Source organism: Oncorhynchus nerka, linkage group LG15, assembly GCF_034236695.1.
Source record: "Oncorhynchus nerka isolate Pitt River linkage group LG15, Oner_Uvic_2.0, whole genome shotgun sequence".
NCBI classification, from domain to species: Eukaryota; Metazoa; Chordata; class Actinopteri; order Salmoniformes; family Salmonidae; genus Oncorhynchus; species Oncorhynchus nerka.
Genome location: NC_088410.1, coordinates 52,222,363 through 52,244,464, shown reverse-complemented (window position 1 = coordinate 52,244,464; position 22,102 = coordinate 52,222,363). Strand labels below are relative to the sequence as shown.

Genomic DNA, 22,102 nt, shown 5'->3' with positions numbered 1-22,102 from the left:
CTCACAGACGCATGAGCACCAGTCCTGGCCTCGTGTGATCACATGCCGTGGCTAAGTGAGTTATCAAATGAAACACGGGACACACACAGACGTTGGCATGTTTGAACTAGAATGGCGCTGGAGGAATAGCGTTCGTTTTATGGGCTCCTGACCAATTGTGCTGTATTTTTTTGCTATCACTAACGTTGATTTGGACGAGGACTTCTACTTAAATGAGTCAGAGGCTAAAGACATGTATTATCCCGGACTAGGCCCAAATCCCTTGAAGAAGGAAGAGACGGCACTAGAGTGCGGGAACCCGATGATTAATTGCGTCCATTGGCAAGCGTGCAATCACTGGAGAATAAACTGGATGAGCGTCGTTCGAGACCAAGAGAGTTTTCATCTATATTTTTTGTAGTTGTGCATTTACCATCACAAACTGATGCTGGCACTAAGACCGCATTCAACAAGCTGTATAAGGACAAACAAGAAAATGTTCACCTAGAGTCGACGCTCCAAGTGGCCAGTGACTTTAATGCAGGAAAACTGAAATCCATTTAACCTCATTTCTACCAGCATATCAACTCTAGATCACCTTTACTCCACACACAGACAAAGCTCTCCCTCACCCTCCATTTGGCAGGTCTGACCATAACTCTATCCTCATGATTCCTGCTTACAAGCAAAAACACACAGGAAGTACCAGTGGATGGTAAGCTACAGGGCTGTTTCACTAGCACAGACTGAAATATGTTCCGGGATTCATCCAATGGCATTACCACATCAGTTATCGGCTTTATTATTAAGAGTATCAATGATGTCGTCTGAACAGTGACCATACATACAGATCCTACTACATCGGCTCTGATGCTCGTCGGATGTGTCAGGGCTTGCAAACTATCACAGATTTAAAAGAGAAACCCAGACACAAGCTGTCCAGTGACACGAGCCTGCCAGAAGAATTCAATACCTTCTATGCTTGTTTCAAGGCTAGCAACACTGAACCATGCATGAGAACACCAGCTCTTATCGACAATTATGTGATCACTCTCTCCATAGCCAATGTGAGTAAGACATTTAAACAGGTTAACATTCACAAGGCCGCAGGGCAAGACGAATTACCAGGACGTGTACACAGAGCATGCACTGACCAGCTGGAAAGTGTTTTCACTGACATTTTCAACCTCTCTCTGACCCAGTCTATAATACCTACATGTTTCAAACAGACCACCATAGTCACTGTGCCCAAAAACGTCAAGGTAACCCGTCTAAATGATTATCGCCCCGTACCACTCACATCTGTAGCCATGAAATGCTTTGACTTCCTGACAGGCCGCCCCCAGGTGGTGAGGGTAGGCATCAACAAATCTGTCACACTGACCCTCAACACAGAGGCCCCTCAGGGTTGCATGCTTAGTCCCCTCCTGTACTCCCTGTTCGCACACGACTCCATCACCATAATTAAGTTTGCAGATGACCCGACGGTGGTAGGCCTGATCACCGCCGATGATAAGACAGGGAGGAGTTCAGAGACCTGGCAGTGTGGTGCCAGGACAACAACCTCAACATCAGCAGGTCAAAGGAGCTGATCATGGACAATAGGAAACGTATGTGCTGAGCACTCCCCCATCAACGTTCCTCAGTGTCCACATCACTAAGTTATTATTTTAACATTTACATTTAAGTCATTTAGCAGACGCTCTTATCCAGAGCGACTTACAAATTGGTGCGTTCACCTTAAGACATCCAGTGGAACAGCCACTTTACAATAGTGCATCTAAATCTTTTAAGGGGGTGAGAAGGATTACTTTATCCTATCCTAGGTATTCCTGAAAGAGGTGGGGTTTCAGGTGTCTCCGGAAGGTGGTGATTGACTCCGCTGTCCTGGCGTCGTGAGGGAGTTTGTTCCACCATTGGGGGGCCAGAGCAGCGAACAGTTTTGACTGGGCTGCGCGGGAACTGTACTTCCTCAGTGGTAGGGAGGCGAGCAGGCCAGAGGTGGATGAACGCAGTGCCCTTGTTTGGGTGTAGGGCCTGATCAGAGCCTGGAGGTACTGAGGTGCCGTTCCCCTCACAGCTCCGTAGGCAAGCACCATGGTCTTGTAGTGGATGCGAGCTTCAACTGGAAGCCAGTGGAGAGATTATTATCATTATTATTATTATTATCATTGTTCACACACACCAACACAGTCGTGAAGAGGGCATGACAATGACTCTTTCCTCTCAGGAGCCTGAAAAGATTCGGAATGGGCCCTCAGATCCCTCAGGAGCTTTATACCAGGCAGGGTCAGAGGAAGGCCTTAAAACTTGTCAAAGACTTCAGCCACCCAAGTCATAGACTATTCTCTCCGCTACTGCATGACAAGCGGTACCAATGCACCAAGACTGGAACCAACAGGACCCTGAACAGCTTCTACCCCCAAGTCCTAAGACTGTTAAATAGTTAACTAACAGCGACACAGACTTTGTGCATTGACCCTTTCTGCGCTAACTCTTTTGACTCATCACATGCTCTGTTACTTTGTTTGTCTATCCTGTTGCCTAGTCACTTCCTCCCTACCTAAATGTGTAGTAAGTATTAACTATATTACCTCGTACCCCTCCTGCACATCGACTCGGTGCTGGTACCCAGTGTACAGTATATAGCCAAGTTATCGTTTCTCATTGTGTATTTTATTCGCTGTGTTATTTTTTTTGTATTATTTCAACAACAACAAAATCTCTGTATTGTTGGGAAGGGCCCAAGCATGTGACAATTACAATTTAATTTTATGTTAAAAGAGTCCAGTGAAAATCAATCTCCTTTCAGGAAACGTCTGTTCGTTCTTTACTTCCTTCTGAAGGCCAAACATGGCAGACAAAATATAAAGAAAATAAAGAGGTTTCCCAGAGAGCAGGGTTCTGTGTTGAATATTGCTCTGTTGTGAAGGGAGGGAGGACAGCTTGGCTCAGTTTACAAGGGTGCATGGTTCGTAAAACGCTATACTGAGAAATGTTATTATGTCCTAGCAAAAGAAGAAATCACTACCAATAATTTTTCTAACAGTGTTGGAAGATACAGTCTGGGAGAGTCCCTGAATATCAAGACAGCTTGAATCTCTATTTAGGTGTACAAAGCGATATTGACTCACACCTTCGCAGCGTCTACCAACTATGTCACAATATGGTAGAACATTGAGCACAACATGATGCTCAGAGATAATGTGGAGACATGCAGGGGAAAAAAATACTTCAAAATGAACATCCTATTTTGCAGAAGTTCTTCTAATAAAGGACATTGCCTTTAAAGTAATTTCGCCATTTTATTGTGCAGTACTTCCATGAGGTGCAGACTAATGATTAGTGCTGAAATCGCATTAAGCTCAATTATCGGCTGTGCAACATTATCACTAAACAACCATTTTTGACCATTAGCAATAATTACCATCCATACAAAAATACATTGGACAGCTCTTTGAGCGGGGACAATATAATGCCTTTTGAAATTACCTAAAATGTACCTCCATTCTAAAGACTAAATATAGCTGGAGAAGATTTGAGATAATGTGCAGTGATTTTCCAAGTGTAGAAATCAGTCATTCTCTAAAACCCTTAGGAACATTTAAGCGTTGTAGGAACCAAATATACCTAGCCCCTTCTTTTAACCTGAACCAGGATCCATCCTGTTTTATGTGTTCAAACATGGCATTATAAATTAAGCCAATGCAAATGAAAAACTTTAGCTTCCTCTGCTTTTGGCAGATATACAGTATCTGCTGCATTTAGAGATGTGAATGGCGTAAATTATGCAAGTCTTGTCTGTTGGTAGCGTATAGGCATCTACTCTACTAATGGACATCTTATCAATACCATTTTGCATACGCTGATAAAAAAAACTAAGTATGGATTTCATTCAACACTCCCAAATGTAACAGTATTCGCAAGCCTCTGCTCCTGGTGATAGATAAACAAGAGAACTGTGCCAGTCCCAGAGCACCCCTCAAAGTTCTCCACCACCTGTGAAACTGAAGCCCTCCCTTCAGCAGGACCAATAATCCTGCTCACCATGTCCTCTGATCCAGTCAGTCCGTCCAGCTTGCCTGACAGCCCACAGCCAGAAGACAGACTCTATCCTGCCTCTAGCTGTCTTCTTCGGTTTCTGGTGAAGCATTGATACCTCTGGTGCTGATAGCAAGTAACATTAAAGCAACGAGCCCAAATGCAGAGCGACTGAAATGCCTATGACTAAGTAAGAGATAGAGAGGCAGGGGGGGGAGGAAAAATGGAAATGTACAGCATCATCGGTCATATCTAATAGACTGCCTGCAGTGTCAGCTAAATATATTACACAGGACTTCATAAACTGGCCTATGATCAATATCCAGTGAATTGACTAAGGGCCGCACTACTACTAGCTAAGCATGTACATGAAACAGCTGTGATCTCATTCTTTCTCTCAGACAGTGAATGAAATTGCATCACTGATTGGAATGTAACGCTCAAAAAAGGATGCCTATTTGCATCGCAAAAGAAACACCTAAGCCATCAAAACCCAGACTAATATAGAAAAACAGCTAAGCCTAGCTTTGCACGAGAGCATTGATTTTCTAAAGCTCCTTCCTCCACACTAAGACATCTTGCTTCTCCCTCTCCATCTCTATTTATTCCCCTTTTTTCGCCTGGCGGTAGCCGGTCAGGCTAGAATGAATAGGCAAAGCTAAATTATTGACTGTGAAACTTGATGATTATGGCATGTACTATGGGTAATTTACAGATTTACTGCTGAAATCAATAAATGCTGCAGATGCTTTGGACTTGCTTGCTTGCCTGCCTTCCCCTGCCTCCTGTAATGTTTGACAAGACTCTTTTCCCCCTGCCTGGGCTCTGTTTGCTTAGAGCTGGCTTCCTCTCCCCTGGCCAGTAAAGGGGGTTTGTCGGCCATTACTGTGATTTGCTCAGTCAACAACAGTGCTTGAGAAAGGTATACTTGGACTTCAACCAGATTTGGAGGAGAGGATATATGGCGGGCTCAGACCTTCCCTGTGTTTTACATAAGTGGTAACTTTAATATAAACACTTGAATAGATTAAAATCACAGTACAGGTAGTTCCACTTGGTGGCTATGAATTGGGTGAACAAGGACCCTCTAGGAGTTTTAGGGGATACCATTTAGAATATATGAGATTGTGAGAATGAGGGGCTCAGACGGCTACTTTTAAAGCAGGAGTAACAATGCTGAATGTGTAAAAAACGAGGTTGTGAGAATGTGGGCTCAGAGTAAAACATCTTCAGTTCCACTCCATCCCTTTGGAAATCCATAGGTCAGAGGAAAGTCTATTTTACAGACAGCCTCAAGATCAAAGAGTGTGTCTACTGTATCTTTCTGTGACCCCAGGGGGCAGACAAAACAAAACATGTGCCCCATTAAACAAAAAAAGGACTTCGACCACACAAAATACCTACCATGAAGCCAGTTGCTGACCAATGGCGGGTGGGAAATCTGTGAACCACCTACTAGAAATGGAGAACATAAACCAATGAAATGGTGCCATTTGAGGCAGATGAGGAGAAACAGTTGAGAGTGGAGCTAACTCTACCAAAACACTTGACATATTTTGGTTCGCAGCAAATCTACTTGTCAAAGAGGTGGTCAATCTGCTTCGAGAAGATTTGGCATTTCAATCTGGCTGTGCGTAAACTGAAGGGGCAAGATATGATCTGTGCTGTTGCTCTCAAAGCTTTCCCAAATCGAAGCATTAATATTCAACCGGTTGCAACACACTATATGTGATTCTCATTACACTCCAGTGCATGTACTGTAATTATAGACAGTGCCATCCATGACACAGCAGACCTCCATTAGACCATTCACAGCCTGCCCTGGGTCAGCAGCATGGCCATGGCCTGACACTGGGAGAGTGCTGTCTGTGTTGAATAAGTAGTGATAGTACGTTACTGTAACTTTGTAGAATCCTGCTAACGTGCTGTTTGGTTTGATTTATTAGCTCAGTGAATGGTCTTCAATTTGACATAGGTGAACACCATGTTTGGATTGAATTTGTGTATGTTAAATCCATTACCATATATGTAAACAACAAGATAAGTAAAAGCAAGATAATGGAAGGAGAAGCAAGAATAGATGGAGAGGAGATACTTACCAATGGATGCTGTTGCAGGGACTGGCTCCTTCGACACTACAGAGGTGAATGACACAGGGAAAGAAGACAGTGAATATGGAGCACGTTGAAGTTTATTGTCATGAATCTCACCCTGGGAGGCAGAATTGAGTGATTTCCACTAGATGGGCCACCTGCAAAGTCAAAATTTGCTATGTCGTAAAAATGTATGAAAAAAAATAGCCTTAAGTTAAGGTTAGGGTTAGCAGTGTGGTTAAGGTTAGGTTTAAAAATCTGATTTTATTGACTTCGTGGCTGTGCCAGTTAGTGACCACTCTGAAGAGCTGCCTCCAGGGCAAGATTCATGACAAATGCCAACCTGCGAAAATGAATTCTCCAAGCGTCAAACAATTCCCACCAAATAAAATGTCTCCCGTCTTCAGATTGATTTCTCAACATGTTCTACTTTGAAGAGACCTGAAAGAGCAATATGGCATTGCCTTATGTAGATTCACTACAAAGCAGACTTCTTCAGAGTTGTATGGCTGTACCTGAGTAGTAGGAATTCAAGAGGGATTTGCTTTGCAGCGTTTTGCCTTGCAGAGAGAAGGAGCAGGGAGAGGGGGATGCTGAGGGGAGAAATACAAGGGGGAGATGTTAAAGACTTTGAAGACAACAGCACAGCAAACGGGATGCAATATCCAGGCACCATCTATACACAAAAACAAGATGGGTCTGTATCAAACTAAAATAAGGCGGGTCTACAGAACATTAGCCCGGCAGCGTAGCCTAGTGGTTAGAGCGTTGGACTAGTAACCGGAAGGTTGCAAGTTCAAACCCCGAGCTGACAAGGTACAAATCTGTCGTTCTGCCCCTGAACAGGCAGTTAACCCACTGTTCCCAGGCCGTCATTGAAAATAAGAATGTGTTCTTAACTGACTTGCCTGGTTAAATAAAGGTAAAATAAAAAAATACAAAAATAATCACCACTACAGTAAGACAGAGAAAATGTACCACAGGTGAACAGACCTGGATGGGTGAACGTTATACCACCAAACGGTAAAAGACATGAATTCTCCCTTTCAACAACTCACACTACCAGCCCTATCCTACATGAAACGTTGAACAATGCCCATGGGATTCTGACACATGGAGTTTCTACAGTAATCAACATGTGATATTACATACGGCTATGGAGACCATTTTCCCACAGGCTAGCTCGATCTCACTCTGAGCATGTGCTCAGGTGAACCACAAGGTATTGCAGATACGGCTACATAGTACTTTACATTTTAATGCACAACTGATTATCTCCTCTGCTCAAATATAAACCCTAACCCTTATTCATACTGTATGCTAATATAACCAACTTTATTCTACTACCTGCGTGTGAAAAGTGCTTTCGCAGCAATGTTTCACAAGAATGCAATAACAGAAAAGGTTATTTCACCGTGTCCGTGTAAATATTAGATCTCCATGCTTGGCATGGAGTTGTGCATTTCTCATTAGGCATAACCTGTGCCCAACACCCCCGGAACTGTCCTATTCTGATGGCCACATTAATAAAGAAATAATTATAGGGAGGAATAATGAACAAGGTGTTGTACAGGAAGAATACTGATATGAGAGGGAGAACATTCTGTGTTGGAGGCTTTGCATACATAGATGTACGTGATGGAGCAGGGATTTTCTTTTGTCACGTCTCCAGAGACTGTTTGTCATTGATTTGACTAAACTACATGGAAAATTATGGAATTTACCAAAAATTATAGCAGAAAACAAAATATGAATTTGGGAGCATGATGACCAAAATATTACAATACAGGTAATGATGGACTTGTAGTGAAGGTGATACTCGCGACTAGCAACTTGCAGGCACTGAAGCCCAGCGTGATGACTCATTCACTATTTATAGAATTGTTTGGAAGGCTGATCATTTTAGGGCTATCACAGGGGTCAAATACACTTTATTTGTGGTTTTCTCTGGGGGTGGGGGGGCGGGTAGTTACCACAGAACCCTGGGAGCACAGATAACATTGGTGGTGTGAAGACTGATGAAAACTTTTGAGGAAATTAATGTTACTGTGTGAATTAAATTGTTATGTTTCAAATGTTTCAAGAGTTCATAAAGAACTATGAATTTGGATGTGTTTTATTGTATTGTAAGTGGTATGCATTTATTGTTACAGGGAAACTTATTTTGTTCATTGGACGGTGGATAGATCATTGAGGGCGCGACACAGCTCCTATCATTTAAATTGAGTTGATTAGATTAAAATATTTTCCTGCCTATTGTTTTTTTTTACTAGCAAAGTGCAATGAAAAGTTCATTCGGGTTGCGTGTGAGTGTCTGCTTGAATTTGGTTAAAAGGACAGTGAATTTGTGGGCCTCCCGAGTGTCGCAGCAGTCTAAGGCACTGCATTGCAGTGCTTGAGGTGTCACTACAGACCCGGGTTTGATCCCAGGCTGTATGACAACCGGCCGAGACTGGGAGTCCCATAGGGCGGTGCACAATTGGCCCAGTGTCTTCCAGGTTAGGGGAGGGTGTGGCGCTCAGCGACTCCTTGTAGCGGGCTGGACGCCTTTAGGCTGACTTCAGTCGTTGATTGAACGGTGTTTCCTTCGACACATTGGTGCAACTGGCTTTTGGGTTAAGCAGGCGGGTGTTAAGAAGCACGTTTCAGAGAATGCATTACTCGACCTTCGCCTTTCCCCAAGCCCATTGGGGAGTTGCAGCGATGAGATAAGATTGTAATTGGATATCACGAAATTGGGAAAAGGAGGTAAAATACAAAAAAAAAAAATTCTGAACTGAAGACGCATGTAACCACGTTAAGTATTAAGCCTATTGTTGATAGTCATTTACTCAGAGTTAATCTGTAATTTATCATGTATTTCATGTACACAGTAATTGAGTGTTAATTCTTTCATGACTCATAAATTATATTAGTTGAATTGAAATAATTGCATTCCTCGATTTACAGAGTAATTCTTTGATTGACTACACGTTAATAATTGAGTAGGTCTATTGGCAGTTGTTATATACTACACATGCTTGGGTACCACCTTGACAACTCTGATCTGCTTGCCTCAAATTAATGCTAGAACATCGGTCGCCAAGATTAGCTGGTTGTATCTAGTTTTATAATAATTGCATAACAGTGCAAGTTAGACACATGTTCAATATAGTCATACTGAGAGGTGACGTACAGGGCTGTTGCATTTATTCACATAATATTGGGAGTCAGATTGATAAATGTAGATTATTATTATTTTTAACATTTCTACATAATGGTTGGATAATTTCCACACAAAAATACAGACTTGTTTTCTCACAGAATCGACACCTAGATAACGTGCATGGCACATTCTCCTTTTCTTCTAAAGTTTGAATCGCTGTTAGGGAATTTTCTTAGTTGGGTTAGATGCAGAGCTGAAGTATGGACAGTGTAGTGAAGGCAATTACTGTATATATTAGTTGAGACTTTTGTTCTCCAGCTGACCCGAACTTTCAAAAAAGTGTGACATTTTCCCCAGAAAAAGCTTCTGAGAGGGCCTTCCTAATTACTGCTGCCACACAGCAGGCTGGACCCCACTTACAGCTCAGAAGAAATGGCCAAAATGCCACTCGCCTTTCTCTGAAGTGTCTTATTGAAAAGTATATTCAGTGGAGATGCTACAGTAACTTGATTTGGAATAAGATGGAATCATTTTGGAAAAGAGCAATTGGTATCCACTCATGGTCTTTACAGCTTTTACTAGATGGGTGCCTAAGAACCTTGCATACAGTGCTATAATATGTTGGTGGATTCATATTACACTGAATTAAAGTGTTTGCAATCCCGCCCCTAATGTTGTATTTTCAGATATTGTTATTTGTAAGCGCACTATGGTTATTGGCTGAAATATTGCTCAATATGTGGCACTGTAAATGAACATGGTCGACCAGTATTGTGCAATGGCAGTGAGAATGACAGAAGGCTACCAACAGCTGCCTAGCTAATCATCATGTGGGGACCAAATAAGCACACAAAGGAGACTTTAAAGGAGAAGTTTACCCAAAATCCAGAAACTCTCAAGTTACATACATTGAAACTAGTTCAGTGGAGTTTACCCTCTACCCCTCGCTCTCCCTGTAGTGGTACACTGAAACAGCTGCAAAAAACAGGTCACGTGACTCCTGCCATTAATGGTTTCAGGCCTCAAATGTAGGAACTGGGTTCTACAGTTTGAACCCCTGCTTTTTCTTGCCCCACCCCGCCATCTAGATCTGTGAAGTTGTATCTTTTCTGTAGGAAAGCTAATTATCCATCATGTATGACCTTCCTGGGAGTTTGTAAACTTAAATGTTTTACATTTACATTACATTTAAGTCATTTAGCAGACGCTCTTATCCAGAGCGACTTACAAATTGGTGCATTCACCTTATGACATCCATATCATGTTTGTATGTTCTCTATAGTTATGTACCCGAAAATGTATAAATTGATCAATTCAGCACATTTGGGAAGAATTGATTCAAAATGTTGTGCAGTAATGTAATGCTTCACTGGATCGGTCTAAAACTTTGCACACAATTGTTGCTGCCATCTGGTGTCGCCTAAACTCCTATGTCATTTTATGGCCTGTCTCTTGCATTTCAAAACATTTTTTGAAAACACCATTTTTTGTATTATCTTTTACCAGATTTAATGTGTTATAATTCTCCTACATACATTTCACATTTCCACAAAGTGCAAAGTGTTTTCTTTCAAAGGGTATCAAGAATATGCATATCCTTACTTCAGGTCCTGAGCTACAGGCAGTTAGATTTGGGTATGTCATTTTAGGTGAAAATGGAAAAATGGGTCCGATCCTTAACTCAAGAAATGCTTACTTTTCGACATAAAACATTTCCGATTATTTTAGCTCATTATTTTATGTAACCGACAGCCACAGCAGCAGTGCTCTCGGGGAAATCCCTGCTACGTAGAAACGGCAGTTTATGCCCTTATTCACTGTTTTTTATTTATTCCAAACTTGAATCTGTAATACAGCTGCACCCTTTCAATAAAAAACTAATTTCTGATTCATGAATTCATTGGCAACGGATCAGAGCGATGCCTGGATCCAGCAATGCCAGTCACGTGACCTGTTTTTGTAGCTGTTTCAGTACAGCACTACAGTGCGAGAGGGGGAGAGGAGAAAAACTCCACTGAACTACTTTCAATGTATGGAATCACTTGGAAGTTTCTGGATTTTTGGTAAACTTCTCCTTTAAAGGAAATAACTATGAAAGAAAAGAGAACAGCACACAAATTGTGAGATTAAGTGAGAATTAAACTCCAGGCAAAGGAAACAGCATTTTGTTAAATTAGAGAAATAGGAGTGGAACAGGGGGTATCAAGAGATTAAGTCGAACACAGGGAAGTGAGAGGAGAGAATAACAAGCTAGGACTGACAGGAATTGGTACAGACTAGTAGGAAGGGTTGCAAAATTCCCAGGATTCCCAGAACTGGGATTTCTGAAAAACTCCTGGGGAACTTTGGGAATGTTTCGGGAATTTTGCAATCTTGGTAATAGGTCCTATTTGACTCACTGAAACCGTTGATGTCCTGGCTGCTGGTGGAGAAGGGGTCGTCCTTGTGCAGAGTGCTGACTTTGGTGGTACTCTTATCAGCCGTGCTCACCAGTCCCATCTCCCTCTGGGTGCTGCTGCTGCTGGCTGTCTCCTTCTGTTTTTTGGCCAGTTTCCTTCAGCCGCCACCCAAAACAAACAGTGTCACTCAGAGACAATGGTGCAGTTGTACACACATCACACAACAGACTTGTACTACACCATAAAAGGTAAAGGAGTAAAAAGTGAAGAGTGGCCATGTTACACATTGTTCAGTATCTAGTATTTTGTAACTAAATAATTTGGGCTAATTTGGTGCCTTTCAGGCAAAAGAGAATGCTTTCTGTTCAATAATCTGCAGTGATTTATTCCATGTTGTGAAATAACTATTTCTGGACTGTGATTGGGGAATAGAAATCTCGTAGTCATAGTAACTGATGGTAGATTTATTTTTTGGATGTCTCAATGATATTATAAAGAAACGTGTGGATTTCAAAGTCAGAAGTTTGCCATGTGGAACAAAGCAAATCAGGAACTTAATTTGACAGTTCTGAATGCGTAGAAAGCAACAGTAGCTTACCATTTTACTTGAGCTTGAACGGTATTCTAACAAATACTTCACTGTAAGTCAGTCCATTTCAAAGAACAGTTTGAGACTATAGAATGTAACCTCTATAACGATCTCACTCTAGAATTTCTGACTGACTAATAACTGCAGTAGGCTTCAGAAGTTGAACACTTAGTCAAAGCTTCCGTTATTGTAAAGGTGTAGGTCTGTGTAAGGCCTGTTGATGACTATACTGTAGCGTTGCGCGAAAAAATATTCCTTGAAATATTCAGTTGGAAGGACTAAATTTGATGCTTTAGCTATTGTAGGTAAACGTATTCAACAGAATTAGTTAAGGAAATGCTGTAATTTATGAGCTGTCTTTAAAAAGAGGGCAGGCCTTGTGGAATATGGAGGTGTGGTAGTCAGTACACGGTCTCCATTTGCAAACAAATGCAGTCCTTTGCTTCTGGGGTTGAGGACAGAGGCAGCTGGGGTTGAGGATAGAGGCAAATGCTGCATCGGCGAAACCTCAGTCAAGAAGCAATAACAGAAGGGTCAGATCTGTAGGCACCTCCACTTTTTTCCAATTACGTTTCCAGGTCTTAAAATTGTGGCAATAAGGAGCTGTTTCTGATATTGCTGTCTGTTTGTGTGTGCGAGCGAGCGAGCGTGTTTGTGTGTCTGTGTTTGTATGTGTGTGAAGAAAGTGGGTGTGTGAGTTAGTGGTGGACATGTGATGTGTTTTTACTTTGCTGTCACGGAAAGAGCCCTCTGAATTTTTTTTTCTGTAATCATTTTGCCATCATTATTTCAGGCAGACCTTTCCTCCAATTTACAATGTACTTGTACAGCTGTGCTTCCAATTTCAAGCATTGATTGGTGGCTATAGTGCTATTCTTACTTTGAAAGTGGGCATAGGAGGAATGGTAGTGGTGTGGAAGAAAAAAAGAAGAGTCGCAGAGATGTGGACATGGGGCTCTAGTATTAACGAAAAGGAGTGAATGATGGAGGCAGAAAGAAGAAATGTACTCTAACAGGCTGACAGATAGAGGGAGATATTGGGAGTGAACTAGAAAGAGAAAAGAAGGTGTGATGTAGTGAGGGAGAGAAAAAGAGAGAAAGCCACATCATCTTTAACACAGTATGCCCTGTTCTTGTAACGTTCGTCGTTAAGGGTAGACCAAGGCGCAGCGTGATTTGGGTTCATCATATTTTATTAAAATGTGAACCAGCAAAAAAAAAACAATACAACGAACGAAAAGTTTTGTCGTGCAAAATACATGCAAACAAACAAAGACGAAATCCCACAACAGGTGGGAAAAAGGGCTGCCCAAGTATGATCCCCAATCAGAGACAACGATAGACAGCTGCCTCTAATTGGGAACCATACTAGGCCAACAAATAAAAACAAAACATAGATATACAAAAACTAGAGTACCCACCCTAATCACACCCTGACCTAACCAAAATATAGAGAATAAACAGGGAACTCTAAGGTCGGGGCGTGACAGTACCCCCCAAAGGTGCAGACTTCAGCCGCAAACCTGAACCTATAGGGGATGGTCCGGGTGGGCATCTACTCTTGGTGGCAGCTCCGGTTCGTGACGTAGCCCCCGCTCCTTATGCTGATCCCTCCACTTCTGTGGATCCGGACCGTGGATCGTCGCCGGAGACTCCGGACCGTGAATCGTTCCCGGAGGAACCGGATTGCGGATCATTGCCGGAGGCTCTGAACTGGGAACCACTGCCGGAGGCTCCGGGACTGCGGACCGTCGCCGGAGGCTCCGGGACTGGGGACCGTCGCCGGGGGCTCCGGGACTGGGGACCGTCGCCGGGGGCCGTCGCCGGGGGCTCCGGGACTGGGGACCGTCGCCAGAGGCTCCGGGACTGGAGACCGTCGCCGGGGGCTCCGGGACTGGGGACCGTCGCAGCAGCCTCCTTGCCATGGATCGTCACTGCAGGCTCCGGGCCATGGATTATCACTGGCTTTATGCCAGGGATCATCACTGGAGGCTTTGGACCATGAATCATCACTGGAGGCTTCGTACGTGGAGCTGGAACAGGTCTCACCGGACTGAGGAGACATACTGGAAGCCTGGTGCGGGGAGCTGCCACAACACGTCCTGGCTGGATACCCACTTTAGCTCGGTGAGTGTGGAGAGCTGGCACGGGACGCACTGGGCTGGCGAACTGGGGATACCGTGCGTAGAGCTGGCGCAAGATATCCTGCACCGAAGAGACGCACCGGAGGCCAGGAGCGCTGAGCCGGCACAATCCTTCCTGGCTGAATGCCCACTCTAGCATGGCAACTGCGGGGAGCTTGCACAGAGCTCACCGGGCTGTGGATGCGCACTGAAGGCATGGTGCGTAGAACCGGATAACACGGTGCTTGACTGGTCACTCGCTCCCCACGGTAAGCACGGGGAGTTGGCTCAGGTCTGAACCTTGACTCTGCCAATCTCCCCGTGTGCCCCCCAATTTCTTTGGGGGGGGCTGCCTTGTGCGTGCTTTGTTAATTTAACTCCTCGTATCATCGCCGTTTCGCTTTCGCTGGCTCCATCTGCTCCTTTGGACGGCGATACTCCCCGGCACTTGTCCAGGGTCCTCCAGGATTTCCTCCCTGGTCCAGTCCTCCTGACCACGCTGCTTCGTCCGTTGGATCTTCAGTAACGTTCGTCGTTAAGGGTAGACCAAGGCGCAGCGTGATTTGGGTTCATCATATTTTATTAAAATGTGAACCAGCAAAAAAAACAATAAACAATACAACGAACGAAAAGCTTTGTCGTGCAAAATACATGCAACCAAACAAAGATCCCACAACAGAAGGTGGGAAAAAGGGTTGCCTAAGTATGATCCCCAATCAGAGACAACGATAGACAGTTGCCTCTAATTGGGAACCATACTAGGCCAACAAAGAAAAATGAAAACATAGATATACAAAAACTAGAGTACCCACCCTAATCACACCCTGACATAACCAAAATATAGAGAATAAACAGGGATCTCGAAGGTCAGGGTGTGACAGTTCTCTAGTGTGCAGCACACCATTTCATCCTCTTTGCTATGGGTCTGACTTCTCTCCCTCTCTACACTGTCTATATGGCCTTCTGTTGTCTCTAAACATGATTGCTCCACCACATTTTATTAGGCGAGCATCCAATCTTTAAATATTTAACTAGCTCAATAAAATGTATGTAGTGGAGTTATTATTTACCTTAATTTATACAGGTATGTCAATTCAGAACTAATTATTATTTATGTACAATGGCAACCTGTCATGTGTGCAGGCCCTACTTCCTCTGTAAGTTGTCTTCGGCCCAGCACTTCTTAAAACAAGTGATGTGCATTTAACTACACAAACTCCCATTCCCAAATCTAGGCTTCCATCATATAAAGAACCTTCGATAATGTAATGATGTATAGCTTAAGAGGCCAGGAGGCCTCCCTATCATGTCTGTCTTTTATCATAACAAATCAGTGCTCAGATTCCTCTCACTTCCCTTCCTGCCATCGAAAGGTCAACGATATCTCCTAATTACAAGAGTTCTCTCAATTGTTCAGCCTATTGGATATTCCTATAATAGACTAATTTAAATGACAAATTCCTTGCATATTGGTAAGTGGCAATGGAGTAAAGATAATCCATATTTAATTAATGTCAAACCAACACTTCATTAAAAGTATGGTTACCCCACTGAAGATGGCCTGCATATCATATTGTGCTTTATGGTACTGGCTTTGCTATTTATAGGTTACACCTCCCTCACTTGCGTCATGCCATTGTTATGAACGTTCTCATGCCGTTGTTATGAACGTTCTCAAGCCGCCCTCTATCGGCGGTGCCCTAAAGTGGTGATAAGCCCAGTCATTCTGGACAGAGGCTAACTACTGTTTAGTCTAAATTAAATTGCCTGGAAATATGATTGCATTGCTAAAGTAGTCAAATATTTAGTAGGAAACAACTTTGCCAGCATTATCATGTCGTCAAATTTACTTTAGACAGATGACAATGTTGTTATTAGCTAGCAAAGTTCGTCAAAAAAATAGCTAGCTATGCTAACATTAGCTAGCTAAAATCCGGTGGCCTCCCCTCAATCTTAGCTAGCTAGCGTTATACTGCATCTAAAGTCAATCTGGTGACATCAAAATTATGACAAAAGCTTTTCCTACTAACTGTTAGCCTCCTTTTGAATGTCATTATATTTCCAAGCCACTGTAATGCACTTGGGATGAAATCTTCATTGGCGCTCATTGACGATGCATTGAGTAGAATGCTCAGTCTGAAATCAGTCCAAAACGAGCATTCAAAACAATATTGTGATGAAACATGCAACCCATCAAAACTCAAATTAGAGATGGGCAAAAGAGCTTTTAGTTTCAGGGCAGCGGAGTCCTGGAACTCCTTGCCAAAAGGTTCCAAAACAACATGCCAAATAGTTGTCTTAAGAGACTAATTCATAAAATGTCTTGAGCGACTAGAATGGTTCTACGAGCTTATTGTAGTCGCAAGCTCTCAATATGTTACTGTATGTTGTACTTAAATTCATATGTGCACATTATGTATGTGGGTGGGGGAGGGGAAGGCGTAATATGCACAGATAATAGGAATGTGGTTCTTTGTGTTTTTATGCTTTTACTTTGCTTTTGTTGTTTTTCTAATTTCTGTATGTTTAAAAAAATGTTTTTTTACATTTCTTAAGGACTCTTGGAAGATTAGTCATTGGGCTAAACAAGATCCTTATAAAACAAAATAAATTACAAATGTGTTATATCATTGGTCATACAAGAATATCAGATCTCATCTGCTTCTGACATCCGTCACATCATACAAATTATAATGTAAAACTCTAATAGTCAATTCGATCACAGGAAAGCAGTTATATTACATTCGTCTTATAATGCATGTGCAGGAAATGAAGTATGCTCACCGAGAAACATATCCAGCTAAGTTTTGCAAATGTTCATTACAAAACTCCTTCGAGAGACAGTGAGTAAGCGGCCAGCCGTGTGGGTGAGGTGAGTAAGTCAGCATGCGCTTTAGCAGGATGGGTGACGCGGATGGGTCTTCACAGCATGGTTAACATGCAACACTCACTCAGTCACTTGCGCGCACACACACACACACACGAAAGGGATAAATAGAGGTCTGAAGGAATGCCTTTTGGAAAGAGTTAGTGTGTGAATTAAGTAATCAGGTTTCTTGTTTTGTAACTTCTCATGGCATTGGAAAGTAAGACTGAAACCTCAGAATGGGTGATGCAAATCGTTTTTAGGGCTGTTTTTCAAGCAAAGACTTGCTTACAAAATTAAGAGTCGTGCAAAGATTGAGGCTAGTATATTTTATTCTGTGAAACACTATTGTAAGGACCCCAAAGAGAAGGCTCAAATTAGAGAAAGGTTTGACTATATTGATATTGTTAACAATATTAATCATGTGAATAGGAAAATGTTGATTCAACTACATGTCCGAGAAGAGTGTTTCAGTTGTTGTGGCCTTTAATAGCCTGTGGGCCTCCTACTCAACCTGCAAGACTGCTGCTCAAGAGTAACGGCTGCTCCAGGCTCCAGGCAATGGCTGCTGGGAATGGATGCATCAATGCATCAACATTTCAAGAGCTTCAAGGAAAAAATAGATCCAGCTGCAGAACTGTGTTTTCCAAAACCCTTTAAATGCCTGAAACATCCCAGATCCATGCTTCTGCACACTCGGCAATAAGCAAATTAAACAATTCATACGTTTTGAAATGTAGCCTGCATTGTAATAGCCATCAATTTAATTCAATATATTAAGCGTAAAGTAGTAATTTCTTTGAGGGTTAAAGATTTCTGGCAGTTAAGTTTTCATAATTACTGTTTTGCTATGTTAGGAACTGAACATTGATATGTCTACTGCAGTTAAGCATTTTCGCTAAAGACAGGAAAGTGGTCTTTGCACCATGCAGATATAAACTACATAAAACCTTGAGAAATTGGGAAACTATCTTCAACTAGCAGCAGTAATAATAATGGCATACAAGATGTGCAATCTCTTTGCAGCATGAAGCAAAAAATGAAAGGTCTCCATAGAAACACTATTTGACCATGGGCTGATGTCCTGGGCTGATGCTTAGTATAATATACACACACAGCTTGTTATTGACTCCCCATCACAAAAATGCCTACAAAGGACAAGTTACAAAACATTATACATGGCTGAAGATGTTCTTTTTGTAGGTGCTGAGATGCTTTGTCCACCATGGCATTTCTGATTGAGAAAAAAAAACATAGTATTGAAGAACTGGCCATGAAAAAGGCCCTAGATCTAAACATTAACACTAACTCTAGTTGTAGAGTCTGTTGTATTCAATTTTGTTCCATAAACAGTAACTGAACAAGTGTATGTCTATAGGGCTAAGAGGGGGAGTTAAAATAGACTCAGTGGTTTAGTACTTTAAGAACATGAGAAACAAATGATAATAAAAAAGATAAAAATCAAAATTGGGAAAGGGTCTTTCCTTAATGCTACTTACAGGTAATAAGAGTAGGAATATGCATTTCTTCTGAAACATGAAGGTAGACCAGTGGGACAAGATTGAGCACCCAAAAAAGGACAAACAGATTACATTAGTTAGTTCTTTAGCACCCGCATCAAGGAGAGCTGATGGAGAAAAATGTCAAGAACGGGTTAAAGACATTGATTTGCTGCTGGCCTGTTTTTTTTGGTCTGCCTGTCTGTCTACAGTCTAGTTCTAGTTAAACCAACCTTCCCATTAAGCTCTGCATGTGCCTATGGTCCACCAGTCTATAGTAAAGGCTGGACATTTGGGTGCTCCGATACAGTTGCACATATAACCAACAGTACGCTACTCAAACCCCTGCAGCCATTTCATCAAAGAAGAAAATACACATAATTCACCCGCATTTAAAGAAGAAATAACACATCTGGCTACCAATAAAATTGAAACTCCTTGAGAGATGGAATTGTCTGAACAGACAGTGGGTGGCTGGGAAAACAAAAATAGGAGAGTAGGGATGGGAGGAGGAGTGGGAGTAAGAGGAAGGGGGTATGTTTTAATGACATACTGTTCAGCCATTCTGTTTAGTGAGATGGAAAGAGAAAGCGATGCTACTGTTGACACTTTGACTGCTTTAGGAACTAAATCAAACCTGAGTGTTGAAATTAGAGTAGGCTTGCGTGTGTGTGCATGCATTCTGTTGGATTTCTCTAGGAAGGGTTCTTTTGAGAGGTAGAACAATCACAAATGACATGCAGCGAGCAGTGAGGAGTTAGCAAGCAGAGATGAGACTGAAAAGCAGATGGTATCTGTTGTTTCTTTAAGGGTTTGTAGTTCCCAAACGTGTTGACATCAGATATATCAAAGGAGTAAATGTGTGACAAATACCTACAGCATTCAGCACAACACTAGTCTGTTCATAATAAGCAGCAATGTGTTTAGCATAGTCTTTTTTTAATACAATTTGATACCCACTTACTACACAAACAATGATGTGTATTTTTTTTAAGGGGAAGTTCAGGATTTTACAACTTGATGTTAGATGGTTCCTCAAACGAAAAAGTAGTTTTCTTTAAACAGGCGCTAACTTTAGTCACCGGTAGCTAACAATCAATGGAAGTGATAGGGGCAATTGTAAAACAATTTTTTAATAGCCAAATCACCTTCATGCAACATCAAACCAAATATAGAATTGATTTCAGTTGACATGGCCATGGAATTTTGACAATTGCCCCTATCACTGGGAAAAACCCAGTGGTGGTTAAGACGTGTCGATATCCAAGGTCTTAAAGGATATAATCAACATAATAGATCTGTATGTACTGCAGTCAGATATAGTATTTGATTCAATTGAAAATTAGCCTTCAATCCTTTCCTCTGTTTGACAGTCCTGTTAATAAGTTTGCGGTCACTTAGAAATGTCCTTGTTTTTGAAAATAACATCAAATTGATCAGAAATACAGCGTAGACATTGTTAATGTTGTAAATGACCATTGTAGCTGGAAACGGCTGATTTTCTATGGAATATCTACATAGGCATACAGCATCCCGGAGTCGCCTCTTCACTGGTGACGTTGAGACGGGTGTTTTGCGGGTACTATTTAATGAAGCTGCCAGTTGAGGCCTTGGGAGGCTTCTGTTTCTCAAACTAGACACTCTAATGTACTTGTCTCCTTGCTAAGTTGTGCACTGGGGCCTCCCACTCCTTCTATTCTGGTTAGGGCCCGTTTGCGCTGTTCTGTGAAGGGAGTAGTACACAGTGTTGTATGATATCTTCAGTTTCTTGGCAATTTCTCACATGGAATAGCCTTAATTTCTCAGAACATTAATAGACTGACAAGTTTCAGAAGGAAGTACTTTGTTTCTGGCCATTTTGAGCCTGTAATCGAACCCACAAATGCTGATGCTCCAGATATTCAACTAGTCTAAAGAAGGCCAGTTTTATTGCTTCTTTAATCAGAACAACAGTTTCAGCTGTGCTAACACAATTGCAAAATGGTTTTCTAATGATCAATTAGCCTTTAAAATTATAAACTTGGATTAGCTAACACAACGTGCCATTTGAACACAGGAATGATGGTTGCTGATAATGGGCCTATGTGGATAGATGTAGATATTCCATTAAAAATCATCCGTTTCCAGCTACAATAGTAATTTACAACATTAACAATGTCTAAACTGTATTTCGGATCAATTTGATGTTATATCAATAGACAACAATGAGCTTTTCTTTCAAAAACAAGGAACTTTCTAAGTGACCCTAAACTTTTGAATGGTATGTTTTCATCCACAACATGAGACACATTCATATGTCGGGTATACAGATACTGTCTGGCCTTAATTTGTTTTCAATGGGGCTCATTTATCATTTCCATAAAATACTGTATGTAAAATTTGTCCTCCCAATTTGTTCAGCTCAAAACATAAAACTTCAATAGTGATGAAAACCTTGTTTCAATTATATTCCACCCATGTCTGGATTATACATTTAATTTAAAAAAACAAATGGCACTTTTATTGATACACGTGATCTAGCAGAGGTAAATGGCAAATATTAACCATGTATGCTGTCTATATTGCTTGTAATAGATGTAAAAGAAACATGAGCAACGTGTATTTTGGTCTGATTAGTCCAAATTTTAGATGTTTTGACTTTCTGAGACACAGAGTAGGTGTGGTTCCTACCATGAAGCATGGAAGAGGTGGTGTGATGATGCTTTGCTAGTGACAGTGTCAATGATTTATTTAGAAATCAAGGCACACTTAACCAATATGGCTACCACAGCATTCCGTAGTGATACACCATCCCATCTGGTTTGCGCTTAGTGGGACTATCATTTGTTTTTCAACAGGACAATGACCCAACACATCTTCAGGCTGTGTAAGGGCTATTTGACCAAGAGGGAAAGTGATGGGGTGCTGCATCAGAAACTGGCCTCCACAATCACTCAACCTCAACCAAATTGAGATGGTTTGGGATGAGTTGGACCACAGAGTGGAGGAAAAGAGCCAACAAGTGCTCAGCATATGTGGGAATTCCTTCAAAACGGTTGGAAAAGCATTCCTTATTAATCTGGTTGAGAGTATGCCAAGAGTGTGCAAAGCTGTCATCAAGGCAAAGTGTGGCTACTTTGAATCTACATTTTATTTTATTTTTAATCGTTTAACACTTTTTTGGTTACTACATGATTCCATGTTATTTCATTTTTTATGCCTTCACTAGTATTCTACAATGTAGAAAATATTTAAAATAAAGAACGTCCCTTAAATGAGTAGGTGTCCAAACTGCTGACGAGTACTGTATGTTCATGCAAAAAAAGGCAGGGTAGTCAAAAACATAACAGAATTGTTGTGTTCACTCTATGGAGCTGGAAACAACACTG

The 22,102-nt window shown here is 41.7% G+C and overlaps 1 protein-coding gene across 3 annotated transcripts in view; it reads right to left on the bottom strand.

Annotated features, from left to right (window-relative positions):
- The window catches only part of ptprt (protein tyrosine phosphatase receptor type T), a 413,934-nt gene that overhangs the window by 54,475 nt on the left and 337,357 nt on the right, over nucleotides 1–22,102 (bottom strand). For 2 of the 3 annotated variants that reach the window (XM_029682684.2, XM_065001673.1), the window contains exons 15-18: nucleotides 18,735–18,764; nucleotides 11,658–11,812; nucleotides 6,629–6,706; nucleotides 6,120–6,155 (exon numbers count right to left, since the gene is read on the bottom strand). In XM_029682684.2, the coding sequence (XP_029538544.2) occupies nucleotides 6,120–6,155; nucleotides 6,629–6,706; nucleotides 11,658–11,812; nucleotides 18,735–18,764 (299 nt within the window). The remainder of the gene's footprint in view (nucleotides 1–6,119; nucleotides 6,156–6,628; nucleotides 6,707–11,657; nucleotides 11,813–18,734; nucleotides 18,765–22,102) is intronic. The other variant, XM_065001674.1, reaches the window with a different exon arrangement.